Genomic DNA, 22,342 nt, shown 5'->3' with positions numbered 1-22,342 from the left:
CTCATTTGATTTGTTTATTTCATTTGCGGACGAGGTCATTTGATGTTTGACACACACGCTTTGTGCATGTTGCTCTTGTCTGTTTGTCCATCACGTTTTCTTTTTTCTCATTTCTTGACATGATAAAAACCAAAATGCTTCTACATTAACATTTGCTGGAGTTTTCATCTGTTTCCACTAATACTTGAACGCTTTCGGTGCAAAGGATACTGGTCTCTGTAGTTCTCACTCCCCCTCGCTTAGCTCCACTGAGGCTGAAACAAAATTCAAGTTTTTGTCCAGAAGACACATGGACACTGATATTTGTCACAGGTCCAAAATGGTATCAAGATACTTCAGTTCTAGGGAGCTGGATAGGCAAAGGGCCTTTCCAATGTCCTGTCCAATATTGCGATATTGTGAAATTGACAATATCGCTACATCCCCAATCAGTTACCATTTATCCACACACGCACAGCCACGTGTGGGTGGTCAGAGGAGCAGTGGACCTCATCCCCAGCTTTGCTGCGGTTTCATCCTCCACTCCCTTCTCTCCCAGCTGCTGCTCGGATCCCAGTGGCAGCAGCAGAAGTCACAAAGGCTGCCTTTGTTGTCGAGGCTTCTTCTCGACGGCCACAAGTTCTGTCCAGCAACTGTCAGCGGGACGCGGCCTGACCCGTCCACCTGTACAGATGTTTATGAATTGCGACATTGTCCTTTTCCTCTTTTCTCTGTTGTGCATGTGCTAATTTTGGAAAACATTTATCAGATTACTTTCTTTGTCTCTCTTTGTTTTCCTTCTTTCTTTCTTCCAGTTGATTCTCTTTGTCTCCTGAGTACAGTGGTCACACAGTGTTTGGAAACTTTTTTCCAGTGAAACTTACATTATTCATTGGTGTTGTAGGTCCACAGGTCAGAGTGCAGCCGCTCTGTATAAATATTAAGCAGCTGGGACTATGGTATGTTAAGAGGCACGGATGGAAGTCATGTAAATGAAAGCTCGGCTTAACCCAAAGGCTTCTTTTTGAATTGTAGGTGGTCACAGTTGTGTGAGGCTGTGTTTACTCCCTGCGGTGACTCAACTAATTGCAGTAGTAGTTGTCTTTGCCTCAGAAGTCACCCAGACACTGATCTGGTGTACATTATCATCACAGGTTCATGTGAGCATTTCCGATATATACATATGTATATCTGCTTTACCCCCACAAACAGCAGAAACCCTGTACTTATGTCCCACTCATGTGGTTTAGGTGGCAAATATCAGTGTAAACATACAAAGGTCTCTGAGATTGAGCACTTAAAAGGTTGTTTAAAAACTTGACCCTTTTCCCCTTCCTCCTGACAGTGTCAAATCTGACTGTACTGAGTGAGATGGTTATTTTTTTATACAAGATGATTGACCTTGCCCTTTATTCTCTGCCGTGACCTGGCATTAATATCCATCGCATGTAAAACTTCTCACATCTGGCATAAGACATGCGTCTCCTGTGTCCACACATGAAGTAGAAGAGTGAGTTTACTGCGGGATAAGTGGTGGAGAAAGCTACGTTAAGAGATGCTCCATCCACGTTCAATACGTAGACTTTCTGCACTTTGTTCTATAAATAGAGAAATCTTACACTTTTAAGTTAGACAGATATCATGATGTGTCGCTGTGTGATTGTCTTACAATATATTATCTCTTCTCACAGAAATCGTTGTATCGTGATATTGTTGGTATCGTGAGGTCTTGCTGTTTGCTCGATAATAAGACAAATCACATGCCTTTCTGCATGAATAAATATTGAGATATAAATATTGAGGTTTGAGTGATTAGGGGAATTTCTTGTGAAGGTGCTGTATTCCCCTCCACTGTCCTTCTCTACCTACACTTCTGGTGTCTTGTAATGTGATTAAAGTCTATTAATCATCAAAGCAACTCTCCAGGGAGCCTGACTCATGAACTAAGGGGAAGAAGCAGAGGTGGGAAGTGTCAAAAAAAAAAAAAAAGCTTTCAGCGAAACACTCTAACTCTCGTTCAGATCAGAAGAGAAAAGCCGGGGTCACTACCCAGCGAAGTGCTTGGGTTTTTGTGGCGTTGTCTGAGTTGTTTGACTTCTCTGTGCTCCCTTTTCCCTCCTAAAATCATTTCTAATTGGTGAGGTTGAAGAGGTTTGGAAGTTAAATCAAGGTTAGATGGTACGAGTGCAGCAGAGTTTGGATGTAATTGGATGAATTTTTTCTCCCTTTGTCTGAAAAGCATCTCAGAAAGGTCTTTGGATCGACCCTGGATCTATCAGGGGACAGACGATGACAATGTTTTTTTCCCCACTATGACAGCATTTGCTTTTGTCCTCCCCCCCCTCCTGCCCCTTGTCTCCCCCTCCTGCCCCTCAGGTGGTCTATTTCACCGAAATGCACAAGATCTTCAGTGAGTTAACAGACCAAATCGACCAGGCAGGGCTGACTGACGAGCAGAGAGAGAGGGAGACCGAGGCCAAGCTCAGTGAGCTGCGTGCTCTCTCCATTGTCGCCGACGACTGAGGGAGGGAAGCCAAACACAAAAAAACAAACCGGGATGGGCTCGTTTCATGCTGCTCTGAATGGACTGCACCCTTTTTCAGGCTCTTCCTCGCAGTTTCAGACGGACAGCAGTGGCCTTAACCTGATTATCAGTTTGTGACCACATCATCCCCCCCCCCGTTTTCTCTTGCACTACACTCCCTTGTTTCATTCTCCCAACAAAGCATGCCACACTAACTAAGCCATCGGCCGTTATAAGCCAATATTGTAGAGAATCAAACATCTCTCTTATCGTCTGAACTCATTTACAGGGTCACATCTCGTGTTTCCTTATGTCTTTGTTTCTAGCATCTGTTACGCTTTAAAATCACAGACTGAATGTTTTGTAAGGTACAAACAAATGATATCTATATTTTGACCTTTGCTGGTCATGTACTAGGGTCGAAACCCCTGTGCCACTAAGTGTGAGGACTCCCAATGGTTACTTACAGGAAGATACTGGAAACGTCTCCTGTGCGTTATGTGTCTGCATCGTCCCCACTGTGGTTGTAACACATGAACCCTAACTTATGAAGTGCAATTGTCCCCCGTGCAGCTGTGGTGAAAGATCGAGCTCTCCGGGCTGCAGAGAGAGACGCCGTTTTAAAGTCAAATCACTGTCCAAAAACAAAGGCTGGTGCTCCCTCCAGTGGAGAACACTGATCATGACACCATTTCTTTCCATTCAAACCCTCCATCCTTTGTTCTATTGTTGGTGCTTCTGTTCATCAGCTCCTCCCGTCTCTGTGACCTGTGCACCAGCACGTGAGCACACTGCTCCTGGTTTTTCTTTATTTTTGGACCAAAACAAATTGTCCGTACACTCCTTTTGTTTCCACCTCAATCAGAGTACAACATCACCATGCTCTGGTTCATGGAACGACATGGTCATATACACACACACACACACACAGATAGTTCCCCATCATGTAATTGTTTTTGACTTAGTGTCATTACACGTTTTTATTTACTCTTTGACAATCTCCATTTTAAAATTTGATTGACGCAAATGAATGAATCGATTTCCTTGTTTTTATATCGTGTAACATGCAAGTGTTATAATAACATGTATTAATGAAGAGTTTGTTTTTTCTAAATAATGCATAATCATTGAAGGAAAAGATTTTTTTTTTGTCAACAGTAACACTTGTGTTTGTTTTACTTAGGTTTTTAAATGTATTAATGCTACAAAGGGTCATTGTTTTGTGATATCATCGCAGTTTTTAACCAATCAGGAAATAAATGAACATTGACAATTGTGACTACATTGTTACCTCTGCATCAGTAAGTAAAAGGACAGATTTACATTCATTTTCAACCACTTTATCCCAGCTGATACAGGGCAAAACACTCTGGACAGGTCACCAGTCCAGCACCGGGACACATGGAGACAAACAACCATCCACTATCACAATCAAGTCAATTTAGAGTGTCCAATTTACCTAATAACCATATCTGCATGTTTTTGGACTGTGGGAGGAAACATGCAAACTCCAGAGAGGCCCTTGCACCAACCATGTTGCCAGATCACAGATTTCATTTAATAAAGGCTAATCTTAGACTACAGAGAAGGTTCACGGATGTTGTGAAGGACATGAGGACTGTTGGTATAATAGAAGAGGACACAAGGGATTAGGGCACGATGATCTGCTGTGGTGACCCCTAGAGGGTGAAAGAGGAAGTTAACCTTGCAAAAGAAGGGAGTGTGTTGACATGGTGGGAGACTTGAGTGGCCCTGGTGGCAGTGTGTGTCCTCAGTGCTTTCTCTAGATCCACATTTTTCTACTTGAAATTTTAGTAGGTTAAGATATTCCAAGTGCATTGAGGTTTAGTTTCCTGGCATTTCTGCCCATGATCATTATCCTGTTAGAGTTCACCAAGTTCACTCTGAAGTGCGCCATGAGTGACTTTCATGCAGCTTGCAGTCTAATGCCCGTTATGTTTGATCATCCCTAAATTAAACTCTTTTCCAAAAACATTCACTTATTTCCAAACCATTCCCAGTCCTGGAAAGTTGTTTTTCTAATTTCAAAAACATATCCAGGAATTCCTTTAATGTGTGAACCGTGAACAACTTGCTCAACATGTTACGCACTGCAGCTTTAAATGTCAGAGTAACACAAGTTTAATCAGTTACTCTTTTTTTATTATTTCTGTTCAGTTTTTCATGTCAGTATTGGAACATTTTTTCACAAGTCACGGCTGCTGGAAATTTATTAGTTAAACATCAGGTCAAAATGTACATGCTCAACAGAAGTAGTTAGAAAGAATGCATTAACATCAAGCTTTGATCAAGGAAAACCAAACCACCTTAAAATAATACAAGCCTACAATTAGGGCAACATTTACAGCCCTAATTGTGTTATGATAATGATAACAGTGATGATGATAACAGTGTCCCTACATATAAAAATGCTTGTGAATAAAATCAACGCCGACTGTGCAGTTTTCTTCCTCATAACTTACGTGGTTCCTCTAAACAACAGTAAAATCACATTGCTAGATTAGTGACGAGGTGAAATCATGTTCGAGTCTGGAGTGAAACTAAATCATTGCTGGTCTCATTCCGTTACTTAATAATTAACACATTACACATGTACAAGACTGAGTTAGAGTAAGATTTACATTTTTCTGACCAAAAGTTCACCTGCAATTTTATTTATTTTTTGAATTTTCTTCCCTTTTTTTTTGTTTTAGTTGACTTTACTAATCCTCGGCTGCTGCTGAGTGTGAATTACTGAGTCTCTTAAATGGCCGTCTTGCTGTACATGCTCGTTATCTGCTCCTGAAAGAATTTGCGGATGTCCGTGCGTCTGCTCTTCAGCGTGGGCGTGAGAAGGCCGTTGGCGACGCTGAACATTTCGGGATGCAAGTGAAGGTCCTTCACCTGGAGGGCGGAGGAGATGCGACACAAAAAAAATAAATAAATCACAATAAAAGCTCAATACTGGGAGGTTTAAAGCTCGCAAAGGTGTTCACCGTCGACAGAGGTTACTCACTTGCTCAAAGGACTTCAGCCCCGCTTCTTTGCCCACAACCGTCATGTCCTCTAATACTGCTTTCTTTACATCCTGTAGGAGGACAAGTAAAAATATTAACAAAGACATCACACAGCATGACGTGTAAGAGACGAGAGAATAAAGTGCCGCATACAGGATTTTGGCAAAGCTCCTCATGGGACCCCACAAATCCCCGCTCTTTAGCCCAGCCAACAAACACCTCGACGTCTGGCACGACTATGCCTAAGAGATAAGACTGGTGACACAGAACATGGAGAGAGAGAATCAAATATTTACCTCGGGTTTATGTCTTGTTTGCAGATTAACTGAACAGGGATTTTTGCTTTTGGTTTAAACCGTACCTGTAAACTGTCTCCATGCACAAACACCTGCAGCACGGGAAACGAGCGCATGTAGACGTTTTCTATCTTCTCTGGCGCGATGTATTCTCCCTGCGACAGCTTGAAGATGTGCTTCTTCCTGTCAATGATGCGTAGCTTCCCATTCTGGTGGAAGAGACGTGTGAATGTACATTTGCTCCTTTACAGGAAGTGTATTCGGTTACATGCTCACAGGCCATTTTATTAGGTACACCTTTGTAGTCCGCTTTGGCTGTAAATCTTTGTGGAAATATTTAAATTTAAGTTTAAATTTTCTCGCGAGATTTTGGTCCAGGATTTGTCAGCTGCACTTTAATGTTACAAAATCTACTGTTCCACCACTCCCCAAAGTTGCTTAATTGGACTGAGATCTGTTGACGGTGAAGGTTATTTGAGTGTCGTTGTCCAAGAAACCAGTCTGAGTTGATTTGCGATGGACATGGTCAACAACAATACTCCAAGTAGGGTGCATCATCTGAATGATGCTCAATTGGATTGGATACAAGGCAGGATGGATCCATTCATGTTAGTTAATCAAGACAAATAAGACCAGGCAACATTTTTCAAATCCTCTAATCTAAAGCTTGTGGTAATTCTGTGTAAAATGTCGCCTCAGTTTCTTGTACCTGACTGAAATGAGAGGCATCCAGTGTGGTCTACTTCTGCTTCAAGGATCAGCATGCTCTATGTTCAGAGATCCTTCACAAATTTTGTTTACGAGTGGTTATTTAAGTTTAACTTTTTTATTTCAAACTAGGGATCCACATGATAATCAGCACTATATCAGTATTGGCTCACGTCCTTGACTTGTATGATAGCGCCCTCTCCAACTATAATTTATTTTAAATGTTTATTTATCTTGCAAAATAAGGAAATCTATATCTATATCTTATGGTAATTTCACTACAGAATAGACTAAATGACTTTTGCATATCAGCATATTATAAATTGGCAAAAGGTCCAATGTCGTGCATCTCTACTTCCTATCATTCTCCTCATTTTCACCCAGAGAACTGCTGCTCACGGCATATTCTGGTTTTTTGGACGTTCTCTGCAGAGGTCACTTAAATCACATTGCCCACTTTGGACACTGCGTTGCTGTCCTGTGACTGGCTGATTCGACATCGGTGTAGTTAAACAGGTGTACCTAATAAAGTGATCAGTGAGTGTTTACGCCTGATCTTACTGGAAGCCACTGGCCCACATCTCCGCTGTGCAGCCAACCGTCGCTGTCCAAAGCCTCTGCTGTTCGTTCTGGGTCCTTCAGGTAACCTCTGAACACACTGGGACCACGGATGCAGATCTAACGCAGGGTCAAGTGTCAGCTTATTGTTTGATAAAGTGTGTTGTAGTTATACATAAAGAGCATTTATTAGACTCACCTCTCCTTCTCCATTCTTTGCGTAGTAGTTCATGTCAGGGATGTCCACCAGTTTCACCATGGCACAAGGTAAAGGAGAACCAACATGACCTGACAGACAAAAAAAACCCCATCTATTTCAAGATAAGATTCACTGAAAACACTCTCCAACTTGCATTTATTAATTAATTTACAACATTTTGGTGCTGGACTTTTTTGGACTATTTACAAATTTTAAAACTCTGTCTAGCAGCAGAGATAAAAAGTAAATGTAGTACAACATGGAAATAATAGATGCAAGAAAATGCATCGAAATTGACTTAAAAAAAACTATTGTACATGAGCTACAACACTTTCACATTAAATTCAACAATATTTCATAAAAAAAACGTTCAAAGCTGAAAAATCTCATCGTCAAATTATCAACTTAGAAATCACAAACTTTTCACAACAATAAGCAGGAATCAAATTATTAAAGAATATGCAGCATCAGCACAACCTCGAGTATCTACTGAAATCAGTCTTTTTACAACATTACACTCTTCTGTTTTGCCTTTTTTCCTCATTCACTCTCTCTTTACATCTCTCTATTTACAGCCTGTGCTTAAAGAACCATTTCTATAAAATGTTGTGATTTTTTTGATCATTTCCAACATCCAATCAAATTATTTTCACAGCTAGTGACACATCCCTCACACAAACTCTTGCTCAGGAGATGGAGGGAGCCTCTACTGGCACTAAAGCAGCACTATTTCCCCAAAGTCTGGGTCAGGATTCATAACATGAAGTTAGAATCCATCTCTTGGCAATGCTTTGTTTAGAAATCCTAAATAATATTAGGTGTTACAGATATGGCAATGTCAGTCGCTACTTTATTTGTTAGGATATTTTAAATAGTTCTGTAAGAATGTGGGTCCCCTGATAGAAACAGTGTGGGGGGGGGGAGAGAGTCGAGAATCTCCCGGGTTTCCTACCTGCGGTAAAGTCTCCCGGCAGAGAGAAGGTGCAGCCTGCGGTGCATTCCGTCTGACCGTAACCCTCAAATATCAGGCAGCCTAGAGTGGCTCTGAGGAAGGACAGCACTGTAGGGGAGATGGGTGCTGAGGCGGTCAGGACAAAGCGCAGATTTCCTCCCATAATGGCCTGAAACAGAGGTACAGAAGAGACAGGCAACATTTATGTACCGAGCCAAAAATGTCCAGGTCTTGGTTGTAGGAATTCTCACAGTGCCAATAATTATTTGATAATTTTCATTTGATTAGATAGTCATTTTGTCTCTAACTCCTGGAATAGCTGTGCATTTCTTGTGATATCTGGAAACAAGTTTGTTTGAGTACCGTATATGCAGGGAGACGAGCCGGGTCATACTTTACACATCCTGTGTTTCCACATGCACGTACAGTACATGGCAGTAGTTCCATTCATACCGAGTTCACCTTCTTTTCTACGCCCTTGTATTCTTTGGCCGATGGGTTGTACATATGTGGGTACCAGAAGACTCTGGACTGGAAGGTTTTGTAGCACAGGAAGGAGTGTGTGCTGTCGGTGTGTACGGTCCACGAAAACTCAAACTGCAGGGAAACTCACGTTTGCTTTGTCTGTGTAACGCTGAGCCTAAGAGACCTCTGTGGACAGGTGCGCTTAGAAAAGAGATGACTAAGGCCTACTACTGTGTTTACAGGGCATGTGAGTGCAGTGGGAGCAAAGGCGGAAAATATTCTGACAGGAACGCGGAGCTTTACAAAACTGGAGCGTCGCCCTTGCCCTTGTTCCGCCTCGCTCCAATTTCGCTCACACCATGTGACACATCTGCGCCTATTTGGGCATTGTTCTGCTCAGTTATTTTTAAGCCACTCTATAGTTTAAGCTAAAATATGATATTTTTGGTAGTAAAGAGAACTTTGTTTGTTTTCACAAGGTTTGAAGAACAAAATTAGCCAAGCCAGGACATTTTCTACTTACACAAGAAACAAGTGGGCAGTTTCCGCTTTTCCTTAACCACACCCACTTTGATATTTTTTGACCTATCGCAATAGTTGTCGGACACCACACAGCAAAAAAGCAAGTTATAACAAGGAAGGTCGAGCAATCTGCATCTAAATGTGATGTAAAGCAGTGCAAATCATTTAAAAATAAAGCTCCACAGCAACAACGTGGAGAAGACAAATGATCCGAACAACTGACCTGAATCTTCTTAAACACCAGTTTGTCCCACACACTGTTGTTGCGTACCACGCCGCTCCTGAGCTCCGCCTGCTTTCTCCGCACAGCGAAGTGAAGCAAAGCCCGACGCAGCGGAGACGTCACCGAGCCCAGGATCTTTACACAAGTCAGTCAAAACAGAGACAGACATTTGAACACATGACCCGCTCGGGAATGACGGCCTCTTAGAGTCTACGTAATTTGCACACGTGCTGACCTTGTCATATATGCGGTTGAGTAATCTGGGCACAACTGGGAAGAAGGTGGGTTTGAGAGTTTTAATGTCGTCCATGAGGAGAGAAATGTCACCTTGGTAGAATCCTATTCTGGCCCCATGGCAGAACAAAGAAACCTGTGAAAGAAGAAGAACATTTAAGTCAGGGTTTACACACAAATGCACTCAGAGGGAAAAAAAAAAAGACATCCGAGGAAACGATAAATTACCTGAATCATCCTCTCAAACATGTGGGCAAGCGGCAGGTACGAGATCGACACGTCATCTTGCTTGATCACAAACGAACCCTGAGAGGAAAACACGGGAAATAAAAATGAGCAAAGGCACCGAGGGAGAGATAAAGTTCAAGCGCACGGCGAAGCCTCGCAGGCAATCAAACACGCTGTACGGCTTTCTCAGCGGCAGTTAGGTAGCAGAATCTTTATACGGGGGCAATTAGTTAAAGTACCTCACGTCGACAGGGGCAATCAAACAGCCAATTAATCATACCATTAGACACAGCAGGGAGAGGGGACAGCTTTAGAGACACAGAGACACAACGAGAAGAAGAAGAAGAAGAAGAAGTGGAAGCTGTTCTCAATTAGACAAGGAGGTGGAAGTGTAGACAGACCTCCAGGATCTTAATGACAGAGGAAGTGTTGGAGGCGATGTTGCCGTGGGTGATCATGGCTCCCTTGGGCTTCCCTGGATAAATAAACAAGACATTATGGCAGTGCTGTGCACAGCAAAGGAAACTACAGTTGCGCCATAAAGAGAGGTTGTTAGTGGGCACTGAAGGACACTTCTCTAATGATGTGAGTGAAGGATAATTAGGGAGAGACTGGCGAGATCAGACGATACCTGTGGTTCCACTGGTGAAGCAGACCACGGCCAGATCCTGGGGCTGGGGCGGCTACAGCAGGCAGCAATAAAAAATGACAACATGACACCGTGTTTCCTCCACTCTTAATTCAAGCACTGTTTACAAGTGAGTGTTAATTACACCTTATGTGACAGGAACAACCCCCCCAAAAAAAGGACAACCCGGCACTTAGGTGGGGGGCTGACTATTTACTGGAACTAGTTTGGTGAGGCAGCTCGGCAGCTGAGAGATGAGGAACTCACCACAGGATCTTTGAGGTTCTGCCTTCCCAGGTCCTAAGATGTGGACGAAGAGAAATCAAAATCAATATACTTCATCTGCACTGAGGATTTTTTTTTTAAACGACAGTGATTCAGTTCTTCCACGCCGCTCACCATGAGCTGCTCCAGCTGCAGAACCTCCACCCCGCAGGCCTTCGCCCGCTCCGCGAAGGCTTCGCTGACGCTGTTGAAGAGAACCAGGCAGGAGAGTGACGGAGTCACGCCTTTCTCCTTGTTCTCCAGCAGACACGCACACTTCTCCTCACGGTCACAGACCACCAGAGAGATTTCCGCTGAAAGAGCAAACACACAAGTTCATCTTTACTGATCTCACACAGGGAAAAATCACAGACACATTTTTGTTCTCAGAGAGTTGATGAATGCTGCTTAAATGTGCATTAAATCCAAAAGTTTATTTTGATGACCCGATTCATGTAATTAATGCTAAATTTATATATTACTTTTTAAATCAAACAATCCATAAACTATTGATTAATAAATGTTAGGTAATTTTGTGTAGCATTTGCCATTCTCTTAGGATCAACTGCAGATCTCCAACAGAAGGAGAACACGCTTTAAAAACTATTTCACTATGTTTGACATAGTTTTTGGCAGTAACACTAATGACCAAGTTTCCCTCTAGACAATGAGATTAACACAGATTTACAGAACAGTTTAAAGAATGCATATTTGTTTTTGTACACGTTAATTCATACATAATTTAAGTCGAGAGTATTTCTTTCACTACTGTTGCACAGTATTATCAGCACCGGATATCCGTATCAGCAGACACCAACGGCTAAATAAGCTGTTACCCCCATTTTTTTACGTTTATCTATTTTTCTGCAGTTTGATGTCATACCGGTTATTGGCCCAAGAACTCCAAAAAGTCAAATATTGTGCGTCACTAGTTCATATAGCTTTCTTTTATAGTGTCTAAGTAAAAAAAGATTATGTAGAAATACATATACAGGCTAGCAGACGCACCAATAATGATGAGGCTTATATTTTTCTGTGAACTGCACCTTTAAATAATTATGATGATAATAATGGTGAAGGTTTTTCTCACCCAGGTCGAGTATATGGACCATGGCCTCCATCCCCAGTGTTTCATACAGAGGCACCAGTGCCATGGAGTAAGTGTAGCAGGCCAGTTCTGTGATGATCCACTGTGACCAGCAGAGGGAGACAGAGCAGCACTGTTACACTTAAACAGACACTTGTGTCGCACACAGAAAACAGTCGTGTTAGTGTTACTGAGAAGACATGTTTCAATATTCAATAGTCCGATTAAACACAAATCATACTTTAAAGGTGAATGCTCGCCATGAGAGGTTTTACTGAACAATTTGGAGAACTGAATTTTTTATTTCTGACAGATACTGGGAGTTCTTGTTTTTGTATTTTTAATAGAAATGAGTATAGTTATTAATAATAGAAAACAAACAAACCTAGATCCATGACAGTATAATCTGTATTTAATAAATACAGCATTTATTAAGATTCATTTTGAAATATGCGTTTCAAGGAATCTACCAAGCAGGTAATTGTTTGAAAATACATTTATTTTGACACAAGCCAATGTTTTTATTACGGTAATTTCACTTTGCAGGAAGCCAGAGAATCGTTTCTCGCCAGAGAGGAAAGAGTTGAAAAAAAAAAAAAAACGACTGTGCCTATGTTTCCATTTTTTGAAAAAAGTTATTGTAAATATAATTTATACTGTTCAAAATTCAAATTTAAGACTGTTTTTCTTCATTTTAAATAGTTAAAATACTTTTTAACTTGCAGTAAATTGTAAATAAGATATTTACAATTTAGATATTGAAAGTTATTCTGGAAAAATGGGCAAAAACATTCACTCACAGGACATTTTCTAAGGTTAGATGTTAAAGGGGATAAATGAGGCCTCTCTTTGACAGAAGTGGCATTCACCCTGTTGTAAGATGATGTACCATCAAATGTTTGAGACATTATTTGAAGGCTGAAATCATACATTGGCACACGGGGTGTAAGTGCAGCTCCTGGTTTTGAGTGTGTTGTTCAAGTTTTTACAAAGTAACTTCATACCTCTGGTCTGTTCTGTGCAAATATGGCAACAAACTGATCTGGGTTGGGCTGACAGCCTTTAGCCAGCAAACCAGAGCCCAGCGCCTGTGCCCGCTCAGCCACCTGAGGGATTTAAAAACACACACTGAGTCAAATAACAACAGTAACAGGTGACACAGGTGACTGCATGATGAAAATACATGGAGAGAGAAAAAAGACCTCAGTGTAGGAGATCCACTGGTAAGGCTGACCGGGTTTCCTGAAGCCAAGGCACGGGCTGTTTCCTGCAAGGTCACATGAGGTCAAACGCATGCAAGGTTTACAGCGTGATAACGTTTATGATTAGATGATGTAACATGATGTATGTGCTGCATCTGGAAACAGGCTCTGGCAAGACCTGACTGATGGAGAGTTCATGTGTATCCACCAGCAGTGCAGGGGCGGGTGGAGACAAGAAGCATTTTTTCTGAATTCTGAAACCTTTACTCGACACTTCTTTGTGTTTTCAGTCAAACTCCGACCTGTTTTTGTAAATGTGCTTCCTTTGTAGGAGTGGGAATCTTATGTAAGACAAAAAGTAATGTGCTAATATTTTGAACAGATCAGCATCATTAGCACCCGTGTGGCTCACATTCATTCATTCATTCATTCATTGCTCTTGCTCCTAGCATCACATGTCATTTCTATCCTACTCTCTTTCACCCGTGACTTCCGTTTTGGTTGTGTTGTCGAGTGTCGGGATCGCCGCGTCACTGCTTGCCTCCATGCTTCTTTGTTATATTCTCCCCATAAAGTGTCCAGGTGACGGCGTGCGGAGTACCATCTATTTTAAATTATTTAACATTTAAATAATTGGAATTTGGACATTTGTGAATCGAGATGCATTTCCCCCCCCCCACCTCTATTCCTTTGTGTTAATCTTAACACAACTTACATAACTTCTCCACCTCCCTCAAGCATAAAAACTTTAACGTTCAGGACTTATTTACATTTCTGAAAGACGCTTTTATGCACAAAATCAAAAATGCACATGAAAACAGGCTGATAGAAACCCAATTGTTGCTTCACATGTTACTAAATCAGTCAGTTTTAAATGCAGTTTCATGTAAAGTGTTGACTGCAGTCACCTGAGATCCTGAGGCCTCTCTGGAACATGTCGTAAACCGTCCTGGTGTCATCGAAGTAAAAGTCGAGCAGCGTGTCATCTTTCAGAAGAGCCGATCGCCTGCAGCTGGGATCTCCCTACGACAAACACCGGCAAACAATTCTCTGATAAGTCACGCCGGTCAGATCACGGCGACAGTGATGACGATGACCCACTCACGTTCACAGCCACAGACTGGGCTTGGAGGTCACAGGGAGGAAGCATGCGTCGAGGGCGGCTCATGAACCAGTACGCGGTGAGCGAGGCGACCACTCCTAAACCCAGGAGCGAGGAGGTGGACAGGAGCAGGGAGGACAGAGGAGGAGGCAGAGATCGCAGAAGACTCCACAAGTCCTCAGACCCTTTGTGTCCCGCGCTGGAGCCAAGTGACAGCAGCCACTCATGAAAATGCATAACTGAGAGGAAAAGATGAGAGGAAATGACATCACAGGGTTAGGGTTCAACTTAAAGAAATGAACATTTCATGACTATGAGTCCTACGAGCGGTCCTAGTTCAGGTTGTTGCAGTAAAAATGAAATGATTCTGCAATATTTCTTAATGATGCATCAATTGAGGATTTCCTTTTTCAAGAAACACACTTGCCATGTAAACCTGCATTTAAAATAATAAACAATCCCCACTTTCTCTACTTCTTAAACAGTAAAATAGCAGCTAACGAGTCCGTTTCAAAGACTGGATTTCACTGGGTCACAGACTTGGCAACACACACACACACACACACGGAGTTGAGGAGAAGAAAAGGCCTGTTTGAGGGTGGAGGGAGTGGGGAGACACCAGGAAGTAATAACGATTGGCTTAAAAGGAACAGTCTATAGGTTACTCTCAGGCATGTTGTCGGGCCACTGTTTCATCCAACAGGGAGCAAGAGACTCTGGGTCTGTGCGGTGGCGAGGGGCTGGTGATGATGGGGTGAGGGCGGGAGGAGGGAGTCATGGAGGGGAAGACCACCCCGCCCCCTACCTCCATGAGTCCCTGTCAGAGACTTTATTGTTCATATAAAACAGCATGAAAGAGAAAGGAACTAAGAGGCAGAAGGGTAGTTTTTAAAGCTTCAAAACAAACTCCGATTAAAAAAGAAACTACACTTCTACCTCTGAAACGGCTCATGTCACCGTCTTTGAATGAAACACTTGGCGAGGAATTCGCATCAATGGATAACTCTCTCCTTTCCCACATCCACTCCCCCCCACACAGCCCCAACAACCTCTCACCCACTTTCTCCCCCAGCTCCCAATAGAAGCAGGAATAAAGAGTGATATCATACCCCTCCCTCCTCGTTAACTGGGCTGATCCTGGATCCCGAGCTGCACCAGCACAGTGATGCCACACATCACCCTCACTGTGTACCAAGTTTAATCTTGAAACTTAATCGTTCTAAAAGCACATCATATGTGAATACAAAAACACAAAAATCCCCCCAAACACACGCAGAAATCTTAGCCCTTAACTTTCACCAGTTCCTCACAAATGAGGTTCTGCCTCATTAGGACCAGGTTTTGGTCTCCATGAGGACTACTGGTCCTGACGAGGTCAGTGTTTAGGACAGAAAATGTCCTTAAACTAAAAGAACAAACACAATCAATTCATTTCCAGTTCCACAGCAGATCATTTAGAATGCACATCACACAGAACAGAGGAAACGTTCTCTCACCAATCTGCACCAAAGCAAGACAGCCCACAGGCAGAGTTATGAATAAGTAAATACATTAATGAGTGAAATGCTAATCATTGTTTGTGCTTTTTATAAAACAGAATAAATCAGAGGAATTAAAAACTAGATGGAAAGAAAAATGTACATAGAAATTATCAGAAATCTTAATAATACTATGAATTAATCAGAATTAAAATAAAGAACAAAGAAACAAGAAAAATGTGGGAAGGTAGACGCATATACTGTAGAAAGAAAGAGAGAAAGAAGGAATGAAATAAAGAAAAAAACAGACGCAAATGAAGAAGGAACAAAATATAGAAGAATGAAAGATAGAAAGATAATGAAATGTGACGAACACACATGAAACAGACTAAAAGGCTAGTTTGTTCTGAAATACACAGTCTTTGTTCCAACTGTGGTTTAAAATTAAAAGTCACGGCCAGAAAAGACCAGACATTTCACACAAAGCAGCTGCTTCATTCCCTCCATCATTAAAACAAACAGAAACAAACTTTGAAAAATGAAAATAATGACAGTTTTCTGTCGACTCTGTGTCTCTCCACTGCTCCCCCCTCTCACTCTCTCACTCTCTCACTCTCTCACCCATTCATCAAGCCCACTGTCAAAGCTCAGACAGGAGCCATTGTGCTCGCAACTCTTATTCCCTGGAAGACGCGACACAAAAGACAACACATGAAATCTCGCAGAAAGGAAACCAAATACCAAATGCACCTTTACAGCCAGTGCCAATCCCCCGCTCCCTCAGTGAAACCTGAGTGTCCCCTTTCTTCTGTCTTGTTCAGACCAGGTTTTAATGGTTCACTCCATTAACATCAAATTCAGCTTTGGGCCCCATAAAGGCTCGGGCAGGCCCTGCAACAGATGTCTTAATTACAGTGGCTTTCAATTGACCAAATGCAAATCAATTTATAACCTTTACTTGAAGTTTTTTTTAAATAAAAATTCTGGACTGGAAACAAATACAAATTCAGCAGGGGATCAAATTTGATTATTAAATGATTGTTATTAATGTCTTACTCACGTTGCTCGCAGCTGCTCTTGAAGAACAAGGTCAACACATTAGAAAAAAGCTAAACTTCAGACACTGTTGCCTCGAGCAGGAGCAAAAATACATCAAATTAGAATCAAATGGGGCTTTAGTCAAATATCTCTTTACAAAAGGCAGTAAAACACCAACTGGTTTAGACCTAGGTTTTCCTATAAGGTGTAAAATAATAATAATAAAAAAAACAAGGCAAGCATGAGCTCCAGGACACGATTGTCAGAGCGTTAGTGTGGAATAAAGCTGGATCATGTGGAGTGGATGAAGCCGTGTTTTGTCCAAATGACGTCAACACGGAAGTGAACCAACACAACAATAAAAAAACCGCTATAAAACTGTTAGAATGCCAGTTCACATGGAGACAGGAGGTATGCGGCCGCCCGAGGCCGTTTGCAAGTCTCTGCTCATCCCCCTGCTGCCGTGAGGCAACGACTCACCTGAGAGCAGAGACCTCAGATTCTCAGCAGCTCCAGCTCAGCGTGTGACACTAACACCAGGGACGAGTAACTATACGAGAGTACGTGAAAACAGAAACTACAAACTGGTTTTTGAGGAAGATCTGGCACCAAGTCAAACTGACAAACTTTGCACCCAAATTTTGGGTGCATCAAAGTTAGGGATGGCTCGATACGGCTTTTAGGCATTCCGATATCGATATCGCAGTCTTGAAAATTTAAAATAATGAGCTGAACTCTGACAGCACTGCAGCTAAGCCCTGTTTCGCTTTTAAATCATTTCAAGGTACACACCTGCAGACTTTATTTCATAGACAGTCATTTATATTTAAGTAAGAGAGGGAGAGATAGAGCTGATCTATGTGTTAAATGTACAGTAGTATGTAACCACCACTCATGGCCTCTCAATCAAAACAGTAACAAAAGACCTACTGTAGTTTGTTGATGTCGGGAATTGTTGTCCTGTGTCATTTGGTTCCTCGATGCACAAAATAGCAAAGACGGGAAAAACTGAATCAAAACAATCTATTCTTATGTAGGGTTGCTAAACTGGAAACTCTCCATGGGAATTAACAGGAATGTATGGGAATAAACTGGACATTTTCATAAGTGATGGTTCAATATAGTCGGTAAATAATATATTCGAGCACAATCTTTGCCCTAAAACAATCAGATGTGATGCAAAACACAGTTGAATATCAATGCTATTCCACATAACACACTACTTACTGAAGGACTATTGAGGCCACGCCCCCTACATGCACCTGCATCACAGATGATTTCTACGAACACTACAGACACTTCATGGAATTGTTGTTCAATTCAAGAATTAAGCATTGATAAAGTTTTAGTCTCAAATGAATCTGATTGTTTTAAATTGTATAATTCTGCATGCAGGTCTGCTTATGACTAAACTAAATGTTTATATTTGTATATGACACAGTTTCTTTGAAGTATCTCATTTAAATGAGAATTTATTGAAAATAAGAAGGAGCTGTGTACAGTAGCCTGCACAGTTTCTGAGCTGGTCAAAGGAGCAAAGCTGGGGAATGAAACCCCCTGACCCAGAAAACTACAGGAGGTAACATGAGGAGGAGGTGTGTGTGTGTGTGGGGGTTTAGTCCCCACACGAGCAGCAGCAGTGGCAGCAATAAAGTCTGCACACTTTCCATGTGCCCAGAGAAGTGAATGGTCCGATCGAGGGGGGAGGAGGAAGAGAGAGTTGGGGGAGACACACACACGTGATGCTGGCACAGCAGAGGGGGAAAAAGAAAGAATGAACTCTGGGTTGTTTTTTCCGGTTGTGATTCCCAAGTAAAAGTGTGAACAACAATGATTTCCTTTCTTGATAAGGATGGAAGGAGATAAAGGATAAATGAGGACAACATCGACACTGAGGAACCTTTGCTCTCCATCATGCGTCTCTCATCGTATCGCTTTTTATTAAAACCAACTAGTGGCACTTTTTCACCACACAGTTCCAGCACGACTCGCCTCGACTCAGCTTTTTTTGCTTTTCCATTAGTGATAGTACCTGGAACATTTTTTTCTTAGTACCTGCTCTGGCGAGGTTCCAAGCAAGCTGACTGACACTAAAATGTGCCGCACACTGGGCACATTTTGGGTCACACTGGGTCAGAGTGTGTCATCACTGGAAGAGTCATAACTGGAAGAGTCATGAGCCTGAAGAGTCATAACTGGAAGAGTCATGAGCGTGAAGAGTCATCACAGTCTGAAGAGTCATCACTGAGTCGCTGAAGAGTCATCACTGGAGGAGTCATGAGAGAGTCATCACTGGAAGAGTCATGAGCGTGAAGAGTCATCACTGGAGGAGTCATGAGCATGAAGAGTCATCACTGAGAGAAGAGTCATGAAGAGTCATCACCGGAAGAGTCATCATCATCACTGGAAGAGTCATGAGCATGAAGAGTCATCACTGGAAGAGTCATGAAGAGTCATCACTGGAAGAGTCATGAGTCATGAAGAGTCATCACACTGAAGAGTCAAGAACTCATGAGTCATGAGTCATGAGCATGAAGGAAGAGTCCGTGAAGAGTCATGAAGACCATCACTGGAAGAGTCATGGCTGAAGAGTCGCGTGAGAGTCATCACTGGAAGAGTCATGAGCATGAAGACTCATCACTGGAAGAGTCATGAGCGTGAAGAGTGAAACCCAGAGTGAAAGTGACTGCTTAAGAAACCCAATCATTTAGCGCTTGAGAGTTCGAACTATATTAACTTGATCCGATTGGCTAACACCGGTGTTGGAATATCCGTGTATATGTGCGTCAGCCATTAGTCGCGGAATTATCATAAGCAGGAATCAGACGTGTTTAGCGTTTCCCCACAAAGATTTATTGAATCAGAGAATGACTGAGCCCTGCGTGACTGAGAGCACAATCCTCAGCTGGCACAACCTGATCTACTGTTTACAACAGACGACGTCACATCGTCACCAAATCCCGGCTTCTCTCTCTCCACTGGCTCTAGATTTTAAAACATCCTGCTCATCACCGATGGAGCTTGTTTAGGTCTGGAATCTTTTGAAGTCACTTCATAAAAGTCATTTTTACAGACGTGCCTGCATGTGCCGTCTCTCTTACATCTTTTTATTTTCTGTTTTATTGCCTTTATTGGTTGTATTTAGTTATTTGAACTTGTTTGAACTTGTTCTTGGCGTTTTGTGGAAATTTACATCAGTAAAGTTGCATTACTGCCTTCTACCTCTCCTTAGTTAGTTAGTTAACAACAGTAATCATCATTAATGTTGCATTACTGCCTTCTACTTCTTTCTTTACCTCTTCTACTTCCACATATGTAGTTAGTTGTGTTTAACTACAACTGTTTCATTATCATCTTCACTTTCCTTTATCTCTTCTTCATTCTCATCATTTACTCATAGTTTAGTTAGTTTTCTTTGCCTTTGTGTTTCTCTTGTGTCTGTCTCGGTTGGTTTCCTTTGTACACTTTAGTTTTTAAAGGCAAATCAGAGATGTTGTTTGTGTTTGGCCATGTGGATGAGGTTAAGGGTTTTTTTCATACCCCAAAATTCTAAATATGCAGGTAGAAGCAAGGTAGAAGCAAGAATTACTAGACAAACAAAACCAAAACATGCACGGTACACTGGAGCGAGGGACGTGAGGTGGAGTGTGATTTGAAAACAAAGAATCTCAGAAGACCTTCAGTTCTGGGCTGAAACACTTTGCAACTGTAATTATCCGCAGCTTGGATCAGGGACAAAATACCACAGCTATGTGCATAAGTTGACAGTTACACACGAGTGCATTCCAGTTTCTTTTAAAGCACACTGCAAAAAATATACAGTACATAAAAACAAATTAAAAGACGAAATAAGTTAAAACCTCAGCTCAGAAAGTAAGTCCACACACATGGGGTTCTTACTATGAGCAGGACTCAGTTGTTTACCTACATCTACAGGCAAAGGGACAGTCTTTTAAAGGACACAAATGTCCACATTTGTTTTTTGGACAGGGAGGACAGGTGGTTTGAAAGAAGGTGAAGGAAACCACATCTGCAACACCACCAATGTTGTTCTTTCATCTCAGTCCAGGAGACTAAAGGCCCATTTATCTCCGTCACTACCCCTCTGTGCGTCTTTACTGCTGGTTAAGGAAGTTACGCAATACTTCCTCTAATTGAATTCAGGTGTGTCAATCAGGCTTTGGGCTCCGGGCCCCTTATCTCCAGAGAAGGACAATCTTAACGCTTCAGCATACAGAGACATTTTGGACAACGCTATGCTTCCAACTTTGTTTTGCAATAGTTTGAGGAAGATCCGTTTCTATTACATCATTAGTCTGAGTAGCGGTCATGCATACGAATACTTTTGTCCATATATTGCAGCATTTAACGTCCCTTTGGGATGGGCTTTGCAGGTGTACGAAGACATTTGTTGAAAAGGTTGCTTTGTTGACAGTGGAGGCTCAATCCAACTTTGAGTGACTCCAGGCGTTCCATGCAAATTAAACTGATCTTAACAACCTGTTGTTTCTCTCCCAACGACTGCTGTCGACTCTCAGTGGCACAATTTGATGTTTCTTTGAAACATGACTGACTGTATCAAATGTATTATCGCTCTTATCACTTGCTATTAACTCCTTGACTTCTATGCTGGTGCCCTCTACTACAATTTTAGTGGGATTGCTGAGGAAGAGTACAGTTTGTGCAGATGCTTCCACGCTTTACATTTTTCCAATACATACATGTTTCTTTTTGTGCTCCTTTACTTCTGTAATTAGAACATATAATGACCTCTGTGAATGATGATGTGCTAAATAAACTTGACTTTATTGCAATAATGTCATCAATTGTCATAAAACTATAAAAATTAAAAATTAAAATAATAATATCCTACCATGTTTCACAAATTAGTGCATGAATTGGTCCGTTTAACACAGATTAAATTACGTTTTGTTTTTAATTCAATACTGTTAACACAATGGTCTAAGCACACTTAAGAGTGTTTAATGTTAATTTTGCACTGTAATTCAAGACAATATTCTTGTTTTAAACATTAAACAAACATACCTCGAAACACAACAACAGTTTAATGACATTAGGTGTAAAGAATTAAAGAATAAGGTCTTAGAAAATGTGGTCTTAATAAAGTGCAGCAGAACATTCTCTCTGCAGCCTCAGCCAAACTTCTCGAACTTGGTCATGCGGGTTCACGAAACTTTCACACTGGACGTTAAAAGAGTAAAAACAAGACAAAAACCACAGAGATAACAGAGGAAACTTACTTTAACAAACACGAGGCTCGGGTTTTTTCTCAGATTCTGTCCCGAAATGAGTTTTTCAGCTGCAGCGGCTTCATCGAGAGCTGGCGAGATCATGAAGCTGGAGACGCCACCCCGCCCACTTCCTGTCACCACCTTCAAAATAAAACCACTTTCTAAAGCTTTCCGGAAATGTTCAGTTCGAAAAGTCATATATTTTATTTCATAGTTCCTTACAAACAGGCGGCACAATTTCAGCATAAATGACTTATTAAATAATTATTAAAAACAACTATCTCTTTTTAACAAATCACCATAGTTACATACGTATATGTAAAAATATTCTTCTGAGGTCTTTATTATAATATATATAAAATATAAAATCAAAATCAAATAACGTC

The 22,342-nt window shown here is 41.5% G+C and overlaps 2 protein-coding genes across 4 annotated transcripts in view; one reads left to right on the top strand and one right to left on the bottom strand.

Annotated features, from left to right (window-relative positions):
- bin3 (bridging integrator 3) overlaps positions 1-3,653 on the top strand; it is a 42,397-nt gene extending 38,744 nt beyond the window's left edge. The window contains exon 9 of the mRNA XM_044025781.1: positions 2,356-3,653. Within this exon, the coding sequence (XP_043881716.1) occupies positions 2,356-2,502 (147 nt within the window). The 3' untranslated portion in view covers positions 2,503-3,653. The remainder of the gene's footprint in view (positions 1-2,355) is intronic.
- Positions 3,654-4,607: 954 nt separating this feature from the next.
- Positions 4,608-22,067, bottom strand: acsl2 (acyl-CoA synthetase long chain family member 2). Of its 3 annotated transcripts, XM_044025780.1 has the most exons (21): positions 16,727-16,999; positions 16,417-16,557; positions 14,192-14,427; positions 13,995-14,109; positions 13,087-13,151; positions 12,889-12,990; positions 11,888-11,987; positions 10,933-11,111; positions 10,801-10,833; positions 10,537-10,588; positions 10,307-10,380; positions 9,906-9,983; positions 9,679-9,813; positions 9,444-9,578; positions 8,234-8,402; positions 7,282-7,370; positions 7,086-7,202; positions 5,882-6,025; positions 5,674-5,775; positions 5,520-5,591; positions 4,608-5,407 (listed from the first exon to the last, which is right to left on the bottom strand). In XM_044025780.1, the coding sequence occupies exons 3-21, from the start codon at positions 14,423-14,425 to the stop codon at positions 5,267-5,269; spliced, it is 2,136 nt and encodes a 711-aa protein (XP_043881715.1). In that variant the 5' UTR covers positions 14,426-14,427; positions 16,417-16,557; positions 16,727-16,999; the 3' UTR covers positions 4,608-5,266. The 3 variants fall into 3 exon arrangements, with proteins under 3 accessions (XP_043881715.1, XP_043881712.1, XP_043881713.1); XM_044025777.1 differs by lacking the exons at positions 16,417-16,557; positions 16,727-16,999 and adding an exon at positions 21,966-22,067; XM_044025778.1 differs by lacking the exon at positions 16,417-16,557.
- Positions 22,068-22,342: the final 275 nt, after the last annotated feature.

Source organism: Solea senegalensis, linkage group LG5 (genome assembly GCF_019176455.1).
Source record: "Solea senegalensis isolate Sse05_10M linkage group LG5, IFAPA_SoseM_1, whole genome shotgun sequence".
NCBI lineage: Eukaryota > Metazoa > Chordata > Actinopteri > Pleuronectiformes > Soleidae > Solea > Solea senegalensis.
Note: the sequence above shows the minus strand (reverse complement) of the source record. Positions and strands in the feature narration are given on the sequence as shown.